At 41.7% G+C, this 18,475-nt stretch overlaps 1 protein-coding gene across 2 annotated transcripts; it reads left to right on the forward strand.

Moving 5' to 3' along the window:
* The first annotated feature begins 209 nt into the window (after positions 1-209).
* Positions 210-17,226, forward strand: dqx1 (DEAQ box RNA-dependent ATPase 1). 2 transcript variants are annotated; one of them, XM_079872144.1, is made up of 12 exons: positions 210-564; positions 2,673-3,020; positions 4,737-4,930; positions 6,792-7,173; positions 9,882-10,148; positions 11,010-11,109; positions 12,304-12,459; positions 13,790-13,981; positions 14,612-14,737; positions 15,852-16,042; positions 16,295-16,485; positions 16,780-17,226. In XM_079872144.1, exons 2-12 carry the CDS (start codon positions 2,730-2,732, stop codon positions 16,958-16,960), a joined length of 2,271 nt encoding a protein of 756 aa, XP_079728270.1. In that variant the 5' UTR covers positions 210-564; positions 2,673-2,729; the 3' UTR covers positions 16,961-17,226. The 2 variants fall into 2 exon arrangements, with proteins under 2 accessions (XP_079728270.1, XP_079728269.1); XM_079872143.1 differs by having other exon boundaries at positions 213-564; positions 9,879-10,148.
* The last annotated feature ends 1,249 nt before the right edge of the window (positions 17,227-18,475 follow it).

Genomic DNA, 18,475 nt, shown 5'->3' on the forward strand with positions numbered 1-18,475 from the left:
ATACATTGACCTATTTACTTTGGTTAGTTGTTTTCTTTATAGCACATTCATTCATTCATGTATTAGTAGTGTGTCGGTCTCCACCCTTCTCTTATATCTCTATGATCTGCCTCAGGTTTCAGCTCCACCTGCCCGGTGAGCGCGAGGCTGCGTCTCAACCCCTCTCGAGTGCCCTACCCAGTGCGCAGCGTCAGTGGCGCGTGTCATAGGCACGTGATGCAAACTCGTGTTGCCTAGGCAGCGGCCGAGCGGGGTTTGAGACGCGACCCCTTGAGGTGAGAGTGAGAGATTCAACATGGCGGCGGAGTTTCGCTCTCTGGCGATGAAATACCATCAACAGTCACGAATGATATCGTAATATCGCATTAAAACAGCCTCAGATCGACTTCCAATCATTTCGTTTTACATTTTCAATATCCTCTGAAGGACATTATATGATATTTCGTGTCATCGCGAGTCGATGGTTGTAACGTAACGTACATTAACGCGGTACTTTCTCTCATTAATGTCGTTTTATTTCTCATCGGGTTAGTCTGACGGATCTGAGGGGGAAATGTGCTTCAGGTAAATGTGTTTTCCTCTCGTTCTGCTGTGTTTTTGTCCTTTTCACCTGTGTTGTCGTCGTCTGATCTCTGACAGTCAGCTGATACACGGTCATTATGCAGATTTAAAGCAAACGCGTCTGAATTTATTCATCATATCATGCAAAACATTACATTTAAAATAGTTACACTGTTATACCAATTTTGATTGAATCCTAATGTTATATCACAGTGTTTATCATGGTTGTTTTCGCATAAAAAACAAATGAAGTCAGTCATTATTTTATTTTCAATAAGCACAAATAAGATCATGTTCACGTGTGATCTCTGTAAATAATGTAAAGCACAGATATGTTTAGGTTTAGTGGTTATTTTTTATGCTTTACCCTGTTGTTTGTGTTCTTTTGTTGTTGTTGTTGTTGATGATGATGATGATGATGCGCTTTAATCTGACCTCAATATCACTGAAAAACACATCACTCTTATTAACACACAGAATAAACCCATGGAAGCTTGTTTCTGATACGGAATAAAAGATAAAAAAAGCCAATTGCAACTTTTTATCTCACTTTTTTTCTCGCAATTGCCAGTTTATATTGCACAATTTTGAGGGGAAAAAAGTCAAAATTGCGAGATGATGATGATAATAATAATATAATATAACCCAGCCTCAATAACCTTTTATTTTTTTTTATTCTGTTGCATTAGTGGCGTGTCACATGGTTAGTTCCTCCCAAACACACGTGTTAGTTAAGCAAATGCATCAGTGCCTTGTTTAAACATCACGTCATGTATCTCGTGTTGTAGCACTGTAACATAATTCATTATATAATTCATATTCATTCATATTCTAATTCTACTGCATGTCTAATCAGATACCGTCTTGCTAACCCGAGACAGCTCTCATATTGTGTGAGTAGCAGTTCTGATCTGAGGGAAACAGGATAGTGTGTGTCCTCTTTACTCAGTGCGGTGAAGCCTGTGTTTTGCAGTGCAGTTGCTGGAGGACATGTGCTGGATTCCTGACGTGTGTAGAGTTACTGCGAGCTCCAGCGGCTGTTCTTGACTTCATTCGCACTCGATGTTGCAGAAAGAGTTGTTCAGCTGTTCCTAGTCTGAAAGAAATTGTGCATTATCCAGCAATAAAGTATTAGGGCTGCACGACTAAGCAAAGGCTGAGATGTAATAAATATATGCTCGTATTTCAGGGTGAAGCGCGGCACTGTGTTCATTTACACGCGAGCAGCTCATGATCTCTTCCTCTGCTTTGAGTTTGAGCCGCTTTAAGCTAATGTTTTATATTTTTCTTAAATACTGTTTTAAATTTTACAATGAAATATTACAATAGAAATTTTTTTTTTCCTGTTTGTACACAATAGGTCGTAATCATGAACTTCAAAGTCTGATGGAATCTTTCAAGGCAAACCTGTGCTTCGATGTGATACGCACTGGAAGTGTGATGTTTTATCCCTAGTTCATGTAAACCTGCACAAATGTTTTCGATGTAAAATAAGTCTGTACCACTCGCGGTAACCTAAAGCTAGTAAAGGATTTAACCATCATCTGACTTTTCAATCAGATGCTACGCAGGGGAACAGCTTCTGGAAACCTAGTAGTGGCACACATGATTGTTAATACTTACTGATGTTTGCTTGCATGTAAATTATTTATTGATCAAATCTGGTAGTTTAAAGGTAAATAAAGTTTTTAAAAAATCTCCCAAAAAAAATGCATTCAAAAAAAAAGAAAAAATATTATCAAAATGAAATAAAATAAGCTTTCTGGAAAAAATTAAGTATAATTTTAGGGCTTCGGGTCATTTTGACCCGCGAGGGAAAGATGTGTTACATTTGAGGGTTAATACTTATGTTTGCTTGCATGCATATTATTTATTGATCAAATCTAGTAATTTAAAGGTAAATAAAGTAAACAAATCTCCAAAAAAATTGCATTAAAAAATAGAAAGAATATAATCAAAATGAAATAAAATAAGCTTTCTGAAAAAAAAAAAAAAGGATAATTTTAGGGCTTCGGGTCATTTTGACCCGCGAGGGAAAGGTGTGTTATATTACTGATGTATGCTTACATGCATGATATCAGATGAAGCTCTTGTTGATTTCTTCTGTGTAGGTGATTCAGATTAGCGGCGTACCTCAGGGCTCCGTCAGCGGCCCGTTCACGTTCATCATGTCCTCGGCCCCGAAAGCTCCTGTTCTCTCGGGCCGGGACGATCTCTCCATCTCGTCTCTGCTGTCCGGAGACCTGGAGGAGGAGGAGGGCGAGAGAGCGGACGAGGACCTGGCCGATCTGGAGGTGAACCCGTACGACGGGCTGCCGTTCTCCTCCCGATACTACAGTCTTCTGGAGGAGAGGAAGACGCTGCCCGTGTGGAGCCTGAAGTTCAGTTTGCTGGAGCACATGGAGGAGCACAGTATGATCGTGCTGAGCGCGGATGGAGGCTCGGGGAAGAGCACACAGGTGGAGCACAGCTCATCCACATCACACACACGCTGATTCACCATCAGGGTTTGAAATTAACACCCGCCAGATGTTATAATGTTTACTCACTTTGCTGGGGAAGTCAAATCTGCGCAGATTCAGCGCAAATACTCGTGAGTCATCATGATATATTAAATACAGCGTATTGCACAGAATCTGCTCATATCTGGCTTACTTGAACACACACGTCACTACGCAACGAATAACGGCGCGCTTGTTCATTTGCATTGAAGCAACAGCAAAGATTAAAAAGCATTTGTTTAACAGAAAATACATTGTTATTTTTTTTATGTTCTTTGTACTGTATTGATCTATCCACCTATCTGTTCTGTTCCATCCCATTCTATTCTATTCTGTTCTATTCTATTCTATTCTATGGTTTTATTCAATTCCATTCTGTTCTATTCTATTCTATGGTTTTATTCAATTCCATTCTGTTCTATTCTATTCTATGGTTTTATTCCATTCTGTTCTATTCTATTCTATTCTATGGTTTTATTCAATTCCATTCTGTTCTATTCTATTCTATTCTATTCTATTCTATTCTATTCTATTCTATTCTATGGTTTTATTCAATTCCATTCTGTTCTATTCTGTTCTATTCTATTCTATGGTTTTATTCAGTTCCATTCTGTTCTATTCTATTCTGTTCTATTCTATGGTTTTATTCAATTCCAATCTGTTCTGTTCTATTCTATGATTTTATTCAATTTCATTCTGTTCTGTTCTATTCTATGGTTTTATTCAATTCCTTTCTGTTCTATTCTATTCTATTCTATGGTTTTATTCAATTCCATTCTGTTCTATTCTATTCTATTCTATTCTATGGTTTTATTCAGTTCCATTCTGTTCTATTTTATTCTATTCTATTCTGTTCTATGGTTTTATTCAATTCCATTCTGTTCTATTCTATTCTATGGTTTTATTCAATTCCATTCCGTTCTGTTCGATTCTATTCTGTGGTTTTAGTCAATTCCATTCTGTTCTATTCTATTCTATTCTATGGTTTTATTCTTATTCAATTCCATTCTATTCTATTCTATGGTTTTATTCAATTCCATTCTGTTCTATTCTATTCTATGGTTTTATTCAATTCCATTCTGTTCTATTCTGTTCTATTCTATTCTATTCTATGGTTTTATTCAATTCCATTCTGTTCTATTCTATTCTATTCTATTCTATTCTATTCTATTCTATGGTTTTATTCAATTTCATTCTGTTCTATTCTATTCTATGGTTTTATTCAATTCCATTCTGTTCTATTCTATTCTATTCTGTTCTATTCTATGGTTTTATTCAATTCCATTCAATTCCATTCTGTTCTGTTCTATTCTATTCTATTCTATTCTATGGTTTATTCAATTCCATTCCATTCTGTTCTATTCTATTCTATTCTTTTCTATTCTATGGTTTTATTCAATTCCATTCAATTCCATTCTGTTCTGTTCTATTCTATTCTATTCTATTCTATTCTATTCTATTCTATGGTTTTATTCAATTCCATTCAATTCCATTCTGTTCTGTTCTATTCTATTCTATTCTGTTCTATTCTATTCTATTCTATTCCAGCCTAGTTTTGTTTGATTCTGTTGTATTGTGTTCTACTGTTGTGTTCTATTTCTGTTCTCTGACGTGGCTCTTTGTCTTGTGTGTGTGTGTGTGTGTGTGTGTGTGTGTGTGTGTGTGTGTGTGCAGGTTCCTCAGTGGTGTGTGGAGTACGCTCTGTCGCACGAGTTCTCTCAGGGTCTGGTGTGTTGTTCTCAGCCGTATGCAGCGGCCGCTTCCAGTCTAGCGCTCAGAGTGGCGGATGAGATGGACCTGAGTCTGGGGTTAGAGGTCGGATACAGGGTCCCACACGAGGACGGGTGCACCCCCGACACTATCCTGAGGTACACACACACACACACACACACACCCCGACACTATCCTGAGGTACACACACACACACACACACACACACACACACACACACACTCACACACACACACACCCCGACACTATCCTGAGGTACACACACACACCGGACACCATCCTGAGGTGCACACACACACACACACACACACCCCGGACACCATCCTGCAGAAAATCAAACATTCAAAAATGATAGGTTTTTTTTTTTTTTTTTTTTCAATGAAATTAATGTACTATATTTTAGTTCGATAATGTTTTTTATTTAATATTTTGTATTTTTAGGGGATTTTATGGTACTGAATTATATTTACACTGTATTAATAATCCATTCATTCATTTTTGACCGTGAGGATCACAAGAGTGACTATTTTTCAGAACCATATAACCTGTTCGAATCATGTCCATGTTTTGTGTGTGTTCACACAGCAAGTGCCAAAACCTTTACCGAGTTTCGTTCCATTCCGATGAAGTAAAAAAAAAAAATCAGTCAAGCATGACGTAAGAGCAGTGGTGGAAAGAGGACTGAAAAAACATACGCAAGTAAAAGTACCAGTGTGAGCGGCAGTGCACAGATCGTGACGCGCGTCTCTCTATATGTGATTGTGAAGTGAATGGGAGCGGGAATTCACCGCATTATGAACTCGTCACGCAATACCCTAGCCTGGGAAAACCCAGACAACTTCCGGCAAATTCAGATTTGCTCTGCGAGTAGTCTGGCAAAGAGCTCATTCAAGCCCATTTCCATGGCCTAGAAATCGCGGCACCAATCAGAAACGTTGAGGCGGGCTTTACACGATGACGATCGCTCTGATTGGTTTTAGGTCCATCCAATTGCGCCCAGAGGCATTTGAGCGACGTCAGTTCAACTTTTAAATGCATTATTATATTCAAATTGCAAACACATGAGGACAGTCTCCATGAAAGACCCACTGGCAGATGAACGTGCGACTACATTTCTCTCCGAAACGGTAGGAAATTAAATTAGATTTACTAGAGGATTTCAACTGTGACACAATGATTGACAGGGCAGTTTACGTGACAGGACGCACGCGACAGATCCGTCCGATACAGATGATGAAGTAGTGTGTCCCAAAGCTTGCCTACTTTTCTGCTACACATTCAAAAGTAAATACATTTTCTTCACAAAAAGAGTACATACTTTTATGGCGTAGTGTAACTTAGGACGCAGCATATGGCTTTACACGATGCCGATCGCTCTGATTGGTTTTAGGAGTTTTAGGCCTATCCAATTGCGCCCAGAGGCATTTGAGCGACGTCCATTGGTGACGCCCCTTTGGAAATGAGTTATTAATGAAGCTTTGCCAGACCATAACTCTGGTTAGCAATACCCCCATCCTCACACCGTCAGGCCCTGTAGACAGCCCAGCCTATATACATATCATAGTAAGCAGAAGTGTACCTTATCATATTAGAGGAAGCTGATATCTGGATTGAGTTGATGCTTGAAGAATGCACTTCCTCACAGCAGTCTCGAGTAACAGCAGGATCAGGCGGTTAAAGTTTTCTGTGCTTAATTTGATTTGATGACAGTCACGAGGCCGATTACTCGATCCAATCACGTTCATGAATAAAAATAAAATTAAAACAAGCATGTAACGAGTAACGACCACAAACAGAAGGAAAATAGCGGAATAAAAGTACCGATACATCACTTAAAATGTACTCAAGTAAAAGTAAAATTACACAATTTTTAAACTACTCAAAAAAGTACAATTTCTGAAAAAACGACTTAATTACAGTAACGTGAGTGTTTGCAGTCCGTCACTTCACCCCCTGCGTGAGAGCAGCAGTAGTAATGCTTGTGCTGTAAACCTGCAGGTTCGTGACGGACTCGCTCTTGCTGGAGGAAATGATGTCAGACCCTCTTCTGCGCCAGTACGGGGTGCTGGTGATCGACGAGGCTCAGGAGCGCACGGTTTCCACGGATGTTTTGCTCGGGCTCCTGCGTGACGTGTGCCAGCAGCGCCGCGAGCTACGGGTGCTAGTGCTAACCGATCCCGCCAGCGCGCACACCTTCGCTAGCTTCCTGGGAGAGAGCGTGCCTCACCTCAGCGTTCCCGCGCTAGCCTCCAGCGCCGAGATCCTGTACCGGGACCCGCCCACAGGACGTGACCTAGCAACCGCTTCCTGTCACATGATCCTGGATCTGCACCGCAGGGGGGAGCAAGGAGACGTCCTAGTGTTCCTCCCTAGTGTTCAGGTGTGTGTCTTTATTCTTTTATTTATTTTTTTCCCAGAAAATAAGACATAATATCGTTTGGAATTTTACTCATCTAGTAAATGCATCTGGATTTAAAGGGGACCTATTATGCCCCTTTTCACAAGATGTAAAATAAGTCTCTGATGTCCCCAGAGTGTGTATGTGAAGTTTCAGCTCAAAATACCCCACAGATCATTTTTTACAGCATGTTTAAATTGTCATTTTTTGGGGCTCAGAAAAACGCGCTGTTTTAGTGTGTGTCCCTTTAAATGCAAATGAGCTGCTGCTGCCGGCACAGGGGGCGGAGCCTCACGAGCTCGCGCTCAGAGTCAGGACCATCTCATCTGATGATATCAGAACAGAAACTCTCAGTTGCGTGTTCATTTCGACTCGGAGTCGGACAATAATGCCCACGGAGCCAGAGAATATTTGCTGTATGGAGATAGAACAGGTATCGTTTAGCTTAATTACGGTTATAACTAATTTGTCATCTGCTTTTATCCACTAATACAAGCCTGCTGTAGCAAACCCCGTCCGAATGATGACCAAAAATATACTGACGAGTTCAGTGAAGTTTATTGTACATCACACAAAAGATGAGCGTTAGTTTTACTCCAGAGAATCTCTGTAAGAGCTGAATAAACACAGTATAAGAAGTGCGCATTAAAGTCTTATCCATAAACTCTCTCTCTCCCTTTCATTGTCATCAACATACACAGTGAAGTACACAAAACACTCGTTACAACTAACAGTAAACAAATATATACAGATAAATGAATAAATAAATACAAATATATGCCCTAGCAACCACCCAGAATACCCTAGCAACCACCTAGCAACACCATAGCAACCACCCAGAATACCCTAGCAACTGCCTAGCAATGTCCTAGCAACCACCCAGAATACCCTAGCAACGGCCTAGCAACACCATAGCAACCACCCAGAATACCCTAGCAACCGCCTAGCAACTCCATAGCAACCACCCAGAACACCTTTGCAACTGCCTAGCAACGCCCTAGCAACCACCCAGAATACCATAGCAACCACCTAGCAACACCATAGCAACCACCCAGAACACCCTAGCAACCACCTAGCAAAGCCCTAACAACCACACAGAACACCCTAGCAACACCTTAGCAACCACCTGAACAACATGAATAAGCCATATCTCAGCACCAGAACATCGTACTGTGTATCTGTAAAGCGACTCGATGAGCTGTGATAAAGAGCGCGCTCTCACTTTCATTTCTGTCGTGATCAGTCACGTTAGGCCTGTCGCTCCTCTGGAGACTGAAGCTGGATCACGAGAGCAGTTGTACTGATCCATCCTCGAGTAACAGCGGGAGTAAATGAAGACTGCTATGTTCATTCTTACATCCTACAACAACACACCTCAATCGCTTAGGAGACATTCTTGTCTACAGCGGCTCAAGCGTCGAACAATGGCGGACTCTGTGTCCAGCTCACTCTGGGCGGGTCTAGGCTCAAACTGAAGTGTCACTCAACAGTCGTGGGCGGGGCCTGTGCAAAGTGACGTCACATTGCCCCAAATCTGAGAACAGCTCGTTCTGAGACAGTGCTTATGATTTATGGGGATTATAAAAAAAAGCACTTGGTGTATTTTTATCATTATAGGGTGGTTGTGTACACACACTGCCAACACACATTTATGTTCAAGCACCATGTACAAGTGAATTTTGCATAATAGGTGCCCTTTAAGAATGTTTAGATATTTGGACTGGAAACCAGACAACAGTATGTTTGCAGTGCTCCACTGATCTCCTCATGTAGATCACACACAAACATGGACTCCTTTAGTCAACAGTGTCCCGCCCTCCTCCAGTCCCTGAGCAAACCGAGCTCGTTCTGCGGAGACACTCGCTGAAGTTCAAACGCTTCTGATTTCACTGAGATGATGTAAAGACTGCATTTGCTGTTGAAAAGTTAGCGTCCTAAAGCTAAATGTACTTTTGCATGCGTTATTCACAGAGTCGGCTGAGCAAACTAATCTATACCACTCAAACAATTGCAGAGGACTAGATGTTTGCTATCAAATCCTCAAATTTGAGGTTAAAGTCCACCTGTGGTGAAAATCCAGCTTTTAATGTTGTTTATGTGTCTATGTGGTGTTTTTAATCTGCTTTAAGACACAGCATGTGTAAGTTCATAAGTCGACACCATTGCTGAGTATTTCCTCCTTAAAACTGCAGTGAACCAAAGACAGTCTCAGTCACAAACTACCTTGTAACCAATCAGATCAACGTGTGATCGTCAACCAGTCGATCTCTGAGCTGAGTGAGTGAGTGGAGGCGGGGCTCATTTGCATATTCGTAGAACCACACATACTAAATGAGGCAAGGGTGTCGAGTTACAGTAAAGATATTTTAAGACATTAAGAGTTTTGTTTCACAGAAAAAACGCTTAAATATGTAGTTTTGGAGATCAAAGATGAGTTTTAAGGGATAAAATGATTGACTACAGGGGGACTTTAACAGAAATTAAAAACATAAAAATGAATGTATCTTTTGTCTTGTTTTCTGTACAAATAATCTCAAACTATATTTACTTAAAAAGCAAAATGACCAAAGATTGAGTGAGTTTATGCTTAAAACAAGAAAAAAAATGTTTAAATATGTCATTTTGTTGATCAAAGATGAGTTTTAAGGGATACAGTGAGACAGAGATGCTGTTGTTGTGCTTGTCAGGAGATCCAGGAGTGCCGAGCGGCGCTGGAGAAGGAGTGTGTGTCTCTGAGCTCTCATCTGTCGTCTCTGCGCGTGATCGAGCTTCACGCTGGCGGCGGAGGCTCGTCGCAGGAGCTCTACGACCCCGAGAGCGCCGAGGACGAGCAGGAGGACGCGCAGGAGGATCCGGCTCACAGACGCAGGGTCGTTCTCACCGACGTCTTAGGAGAGGCTTCGTTCTCCCTCCGTAACGTCCGCTACGTCATCGACACCGGCGTCCAGCTGAAGACCGTGAGTGTGTGGAGATCAGGGCTGGCAAAGTGGCTGAAAAGCTCAATTCGAATTTCTTTCTTAAAAATCAGCAAAATTCTAATTCTAAAAGAAATACTCGATGTCAGAGTAAAAAAGTGCTGTATTGTCTCCTGTGTCCACAAGAGGGCGCACGCGAGCGCAATGAGCAGATATAAATCAGATCACGCATCGCATCTTTTATTGAAATGAAACGACATTCACTTTTTAAAGTGCATTAACTTTTGAAACAATTGTTCTTAAATAAAATATATAATTTCCTTAATTTTTATGCAAGGAAAATTAGGTTACAATAGTGTGTTAAACTGTGTCTGTGCATCAGTGACCTGAGAAAACACTTCAACAGAAGCGTAAAGAACTACATGAACACACAACAGCAAACTGGCATTCAGAAACACTCACTTCTACTCTCTACATCTACATACTGATCATCACACACACCAGACGCTCTTGATCTGAGCGCTTTATCACACACGCACACACACACACACACACACTCAGCTCTGACCGATGTGCAGGTTTGGTAAAGATCAAGTGTGTCGTTGCACGTTTTTTGCCTCCGACTGAGAGTGTGTTCGTCAGCAGGAAGAGACTTTTCTCGCCATTGTTCAAATCAACAACTTCAAATGAATTATACTGGGTTAGCTAACACACAAACACAACGCGTCAGTGACGTCATCCTCAAGTCTCGCGCGCCTCTCGACACACCAAACATTCAAATGCACGGTTTTTATTTATTTTATTTGACGAATATTCTAAATTCGAAGCTGTATTTGCCAGCCCTAGTGGAGGTCAGAGTTCGCGTGGCTGTGGCGTGTTGTTCACCCTGCTGTTCCTGCACAGATCTACAACCCTCAGATCCGAGCGGATTCACAGCTTCAGCAGCCAATCAGCAGACAGCAGGCCGACGCTCGAGCCCGCAGGGTCAACAGCAAACTGCCCGGTGGGTAAATACACACACCTTATTAAAGTGCCCCTGTTAGTATTATTATTCGGTCAGTGATTCTGAACTGAAACGAGTCAGTAATTCAGTCTCACTTCCTGTTGAACCTGCGTAGGGTTGTAACTAATTTGCATAATGCAATTGGTTGGTCTTGATTGGCTGAGCAGCGTCTCTTAGCTCCGCCCTCAAACCCTGTAGTGTATCTGAGACTGGAAGAGTTCGGTTCGTGTTGTTCGTGTCGAGAAGACGCTGTTTTCTGAGATTGATACGGTAAAACCCATGCCATCGTTACTGTTCGTATCACTGTGATCAAGAGCTGAGATTCAGATATGATAATGAGCGTTTGCTTTCTGACCAATCACAGCAGAGCAGCTCTCAGAGAGGCGGGGCTTAGAGAGACTGAATCCTCGATGGAAGCGTTTCAGACACTGAGAGGAAAGAGCTGACGCTGCACTGGAGATTATGAATTAAACTTTAAGAAATTAGTGTGTTTTTTTACCTTTAATCCATTTAAACCTGTTTTAGGAGAAATTCAAACGAAATTAGGGACCTATAAAATGGCATAATAGGGCAAAAAAGAGAACCTTGTTTTGGACCCATGTGACTTTCTTTTGCTGAAATTTAACAATGAGTGAAACTGAAGCTTTAAAAAGACGCAAAAGACCATTACTGTTAATTAACATCATCTGGGTTGTTCTGGGTTGGTTGGGGAGGGATTAAAAATGTAAAAACTGCAAACTCTCTACAAACAATAGCATTTGCCTTTGGAACAAAAAAGACCCAAAAGCATCATAAACATGGTCCATCTGTGCTTCTGTGGTGCTCAGTTAGTCGTTCAGTCCCATTCACTGTCATTGTATAGAAAATATATCAATATAAGCATTTTATGCCCAACCCTAATTGTATTTATTTAAAATATGATTAAAAGGAAGTCTGATGTTTACATTTACATTTATTCATTTAGCAGACGCTTTTATCCGAATTTTATCTTAATAGAAGATAAAGTGTTAGTATTAATGGATCAAGTGTTGCCGAAAAAGATGCGTCACGGACTCGGTTCAGTTGAGTTCATCAGTCATTCATCGGTCATGTGATTGAGTTGATCGGTCATGTGATTGAGTTCATTGGTCATGTGATTGATTGGTCATGTGATCGAGTTGATCGGTCATGTGAAGGTGTGTGTTGTGTCCGCAGGTGTGTGTTTCCGCCTGTACTCTCAGCTGACGTACGAGGAGATGCCTGCGTCCCGGTGTCCAGCGGTGGCCGAAGCGAACCTCAGTCACCTGGTGCTGCTCCTCAAGAGGCTGGACATCGCAGACATGGGCCAGTGCAAGTTCCTGGACCGGCCGGGTGAGAGCTTCATCCTGTATTCTTCATAATCGTCCTGGGGTCCACACAGACATACAAGACAAAACATACAGATAACATAAAACCAAGAAATAATTACACCAATCAAATCATCCAGCTGTACATCTGCGCAGTAGCAGCACATCACACACACACAACACACATTTACACATACTTTACAGTGTCTTCTATATACACACGTGCTTTTACTTTTCCGTATGTTTATTGGAACCATATTCAAGCAACAGAACCTCGATAAAGCACAGTTTGTTTTCATGAAATGTGTGTGTGGACGAGCTATAAAGAGTTGAGCTTTACTCACTCGACGCGTTCTATAGTCGTGTCTGAAACCCACAAGTTTATCAGAAATCCAGAGCTCACACCTGTGTTCATCGGTGTCATGATCAAACCCGTGTCATGATCAGCACGTGACAGGTCAGATGTGCGCATCTACCACACACACATCAGTTCTCCTCCCAAATCATCCCTACCTAACATCTTCGTCTAGTTCTTATTCGTTGACGAAAATGTCAATAGATTTTCGTTACAGCTTTTGTGATTCAGAGCCAGTTATCGTCTCGTTTTCGTCTGTGAAAAAATGTCGTTGACAAAAATAATGCCGTAATTATTGGTTCCTTAAAGGGATAGTTCACCCAAAAATGAAAATTAGCCCATGCTTTACTCTCCCTCAACTCATCTAGGTGTGTATGACGTTCCTCTATCAGACGAACACAATCAGAGTTATATTAGAAACGTCCTGCTCTTGGCAGTGAATGGGTATATATTTGTGGAAGTCCATTAAAGTGCATCTGTTCATCATTAAAGCCCTCGACGCGGCTCTGGGGGTTGATAAAGGCCTTCTGAGGTGAAGCGATGTGTTTGTGTAAGAAAACATCCATATTTAAAACTTTATCGACTAAAATAACGAGCTTCCGGCAGACGGCTGTACACATCGACTGGAAACACCGGAACTTGACGCACAGCGTAACGATGAACACGGTTGCCATTCACTGCCATTATAAAGCTGGAAGAGCAGGACATTTATAATATAACTCTGATTGTGTTCGTCTGGAAGAAGAGTGTCATACACACCTAGGATGAGTTGAGGGAGAGTAAATCATGGGATAATTTATAGGTGAACTATCCCTTTAAGAGTCCTTGAGCCCTGGAAAGGCGCTAAATAAATAAAACATATTATTATTATTATTCACAGTTCACACTCTCTAACCGGCAAATCTAGAGCTGGAAGTTCCTGTTGCATCCGACATGATCTCTGTGTGTGTGTGTGTGTGTGTGTGTGTGTGTGTGTGTGTGTGTGTGTGTGTGTGTGCAGCTCCGGAGGCGCTGATGCAGGCGCTGGAGGATCTGGATTATCTGGCGGCTCTGGACGACGACGGGAATCTGTCGGAGGTGGGAATCATCATGTCTGAGCTTCCGCTGGAGCCGCCGTTAGCTAAAGCTCTGATCGCGTCCTGCGAGTTCGACTGCGTGAACGAGCTCCTGACCGTCGCTGCCATGCTGACCGGTACACTTCTCTCACGCTAGAGGACTGACACACACACACACACACACAAGTGTCTCTAATGGGGTCGGGGATCTTTGACTTTTAACGATTCCGATTTCGATTCTGCTTATCGATTCCTGATTTCAGTTCCAATAAGGTAAAAAAATTACTTGGATATCGTTCACATTTATTTTACTCTTATTGCAAAACACTTAATTGTATCTGAATATCATGAACAGAAATCATCAGGCTAAAGAACATTCACACAAGGAGCGTTTGCCTGTGGTTTAAAAACACCATAGAAGAACAACTAGCCCAACTAATATAAACTTTATTTATTAAAGACAATAAACACTCCGTAATTAAAAAAGAACAAACAAAAAATTAGCAATCGGAACAATTGGACACAACTGAACAAAGATTAGGCTGCTGTCGCTTTAAGAGCTGCACGGATCCGATATACTGATACACACGAAGACAGAAAACAGCGTCTCTCGCGCTTGAATGGTTTAACATCATATTGAAATTCTCACAAACGAATCGATAAGAGTCGAAATTGTTTATTTCCTAACCAGTATCCGATCCCTGACCTCAAGTATTCGATTCCCGATTCCCAACCCTAGTGTTTAGTGTGTGTTTGATGACTTCCAGCTCCGCCGTGCTTCATAACGCCTCCGGCTGGAAAAGAGGAGGCGGCTTCGACACACAGACGACTCTTGCTTCATCCCGAGGGAGATCACATGACCCTCATCAACGTCTACAGCGCATATCTGCAGCGTGAGTGACATCATCACACCGGATCACGAGAAACTGAAGTGTCCGAAACCGCTCCCTATACACTACATAGTGCACTAGATCCTCATAGTCATACACCATAGACTATACACTATATAGTGCACTAGATCCTAATAGTCATACACCATAGACTATACACTATATAGTGCACTAGATCCTAATAGTCATACACCATAGACTATACACTACATAGTGCACTAGATCCTCAGTCATACACCATAGACTATACACTATATAGTGCACTAGATCCTAATAGTCATACACCATAGACTATACACTACATAGTGCACTAGATCCTCATAGTCATACACCATAGTCTATACACTATATAGTGCACTAGATCCTCATAGTCATACACCATAGACTATACACTATATAGTGCACTAGATCCTCATAGTCATACTCCATAATCTATACACTATATAGTGCACTAGATACTAATAGTCATACACCATAGTCTATACACTATATAGTGCACTAGATCCTCATAGTCATACACCATAGTCTATACACTATATAGTGCACTAGATCCTCATAGTCATACACCATAGACTATACACTATATAGTGCACTAGATCCTCATAGTCATACACCATAGTCTATACACTATATAGTGCACTAGATCCTCATAGTCATACTCCATAATCTATACACTATATAGTGCACTAGATCCTCATAGTCATACACCATAGTCTATACACTACATAGTGCACTAGATCCTCATAGTCATACTCCATAATCTATACACTATATAGTGCACTAGATCCTCATAGTCATACACCATAGTCTATACACTATATAGTGCACTAGATCCTCATAGTCATACACCATAGAGGACTGGAGAGGACTGAGCGAGCGAGTTTAAACCAGAGATTACTTTACAGCTTTCTGATTTCTGCTTTTCATTTATTTCATGCTAGTTTTTTTTATTTTTTATTAATCATTACTTGAATAAAACATTAAAATATTGAGACAATATTATATAGATGAATTTCACTTCATTTGGTTCACTCTTGCAGATGTAGTGCACTCAAATGCCACACACTATATAGTGAACGAGTGAGCGGTTTGGGTCAGCTTGTGTCTGTGTCCTCAGATAATGAAGATGAGGTCTGGTGCCGGACGAACTTCCTGAACGCCTCTGCGCTGCGATTGGCTGTGGTGATTAGGGCGGAGCTACTGGAGGTGATGCAGCGAATCGAGTTGCCCGTCTCTCCGCCCGCCTTCGGTTGCCAGGACAACAGCACTAATATAAAGAGAGCTCTGATATCGGGATTCTTCCTGAAGGTAAACGCACGCGCTCATCGTGAGCCGGTTGAATAGCTGAAGCACTGGATTCTGATTGGCTGACAGACGTTCCTCATTGCTGGTGTGGAGAGCCACTGTCGAGTTTAGTTACAGGACTGGAGTTAATGTGGGCCGGATCTGGGCCGACACTATGTTTCTGTCTGGGATAGTTGATTCTGATTGGTTAATGATTGCGCTGAGATGACTGCACGTGATCACATGTTTTGAGTCCCCGGTGTGTTTGATCTCCAGGTTGCTCATGACGTGGACGGCTCGGGGAACTATCTGCTGCTCACACACCGGCACGTGTCTCACCTCCACCCGTTCTCCTCGTACCGCTGCCGCCGGCCTCGACCCGACCCGCCCGGCTGGGTGCTTTACCACGACTTCACCATCTCACACGACAACTGCATCTGCATCGTCTCCGAGATTCACCCTCAGATGTGAGTGTGATCGCATCAGATCCCTGTCTGTGAGTGAGTGCTTTAAAGGAGTTCACTTTAATATGAAGATTAGCCCATGATTTACTCGCATCATGGACTTCAAAACAGAAACGGCCATTATAAAGCTGGGAAGAGCCAGGACATGTTTTAATATAACTGTGATTGTGTTCGTCTGAGAGAAGAGTGTCACACACACCTAGGATGAGTTGAGGGAGAGTAAATCATGGGCTAATCTTCATTTTAAAGTGAACTCCTCCTTAAAGCTGGTTTAATCTGGACTCGTGTGTGTTGTAGGTTGGTGGAGCTGGCGCCTCAGTACTATCTGGAGAATCTTCCTCCCAGCGACGGCCTGGATCTGCTGATGGGCCTCAGACTGAGTCTCTTCCCTCCGGATGATCAGGACAAGATCCCTCCGGATAAAAGCCTAGAGGAAGCGAGAGAAGAGTCCAGCGCAGAGACGTGTAGTGTACAGTAACCGTTCAGATGTTTCAGTCACTGGAACACACACACACACACACACACAGTCGCTGAAACACACACTCAGTCGCTGGAACACACACACTCAGCCGCTGGAACACACACACTCAGTCGCTGAAACACACACACACTCAGTCGCTGGAACACACACACTCAGTCGCTGGAACACACACACTCAGTCGCTGAAACCCACACACACTCAGTCGCTGGAACACACACACTCAGTCGCTGGAACACACACACTCAGTCGCTGGAACACACACACTCAGTCGCTGAAACACACACACACTCAGTCGCTGGAACACACACACTCAGTCGCTGGAACACACACACTCAGTCGCTGAAACACACACACACTCAGTCGCTGGAACACACACACTCAGTCGCACAGCCGCTGGAACACACACACTCAGTCGCTGGAACACACACACACACACTCAGTCGCTGGAACACACACACACAGTCGCACAGCCGCTGGAACACACACACTCAGGCCGCGGTGCAATGAAGAACTCCAGATGAACTCGGATGACCTTTAATCAGGCTCAGATCTGTTATTTCTGTAATTGACATACTATAATATATATATTTATATATATATATATATATATATTTTTAATAGTGAATAAAGACATGTTTCTGGATCAAGTAAGGGAAGTCCAGCAAACACACTATCGGCTTCCTGCAGCCAATCAGATGAAGCTCAGTCATGTCCAATCACATGATTAAGACTACAGTCCAATCAGAAATAAATGCAGTTTTACTCGTCTGTTATTGGACTCTCTCTCTCTCTCTCTCTCTCTCTCTCTCTCTCTCTCTCTCTCTCGCTGAAGTAATGACTCTCGGCTGGCAGTCTGTGGTGTGGAAGCTTGTTTCTGCCATGTAATTGCGACTTTTTAATCTCGCAGTACTGGCATTTTTCTAGGAATTCTAGGATTTTATTTTTCACAATTCAGACTTCTTCTCAGATTTCTTTTCTTCTGAGAATAAGGTAAAGTCAGAATTCTGGGAAAATTTCAGAATTGAGAGATTTAAACTCAGAATTCCAGAAAAAAATCTGAATTGAGAGATTTAATTTCAGAAGATTTAAACTCAGAATTCAGAAAAAAAAAGTCAGAATGGCAAGATATAAACTCAGAATTCCAGGGAAAAAAAAATCAGAATTGTGAGATTTAAACTCAGAATTCCGGAAAGAAAGTCAGAATTGCAAGATTTAAATTCAGAATTCCGGAAAAAGTCAGAATTGCGAGATATAAACTCAGAATTCTAGGAAAAAAAAATCAGAATTGCGAGATTTAAACTCAGAATTCCGGAAAGAATGTCAGAATTGCAAGATTTAAATTCAGAATTCCGGAAAAAGTCAGAATTGCGAGATATAAACTCAGAATTCCAGGGAAAAAAAATCAGAATTGCAAGATTTAAACTCAGAATTCCGGAAAGAAAGTCAGAATTGCAAGATTTAAACTCAGAATTCCGAAGAAAAAAAAAAGTCAGAATTGCAAGATTTAAATTC

The sequence above is a fragment of the Squalius cephalus genome, assembly GCF_949319135.1.
Source record: "Squalius cephalus genome assembly, chromosome: 5".
NCBI classification, from domain to species: Eukaryota; Metazoa; Chordata; class Actinopteri; order Cypriniformes; family Leuciscidae; genus Squalius; species Squalius cephalus.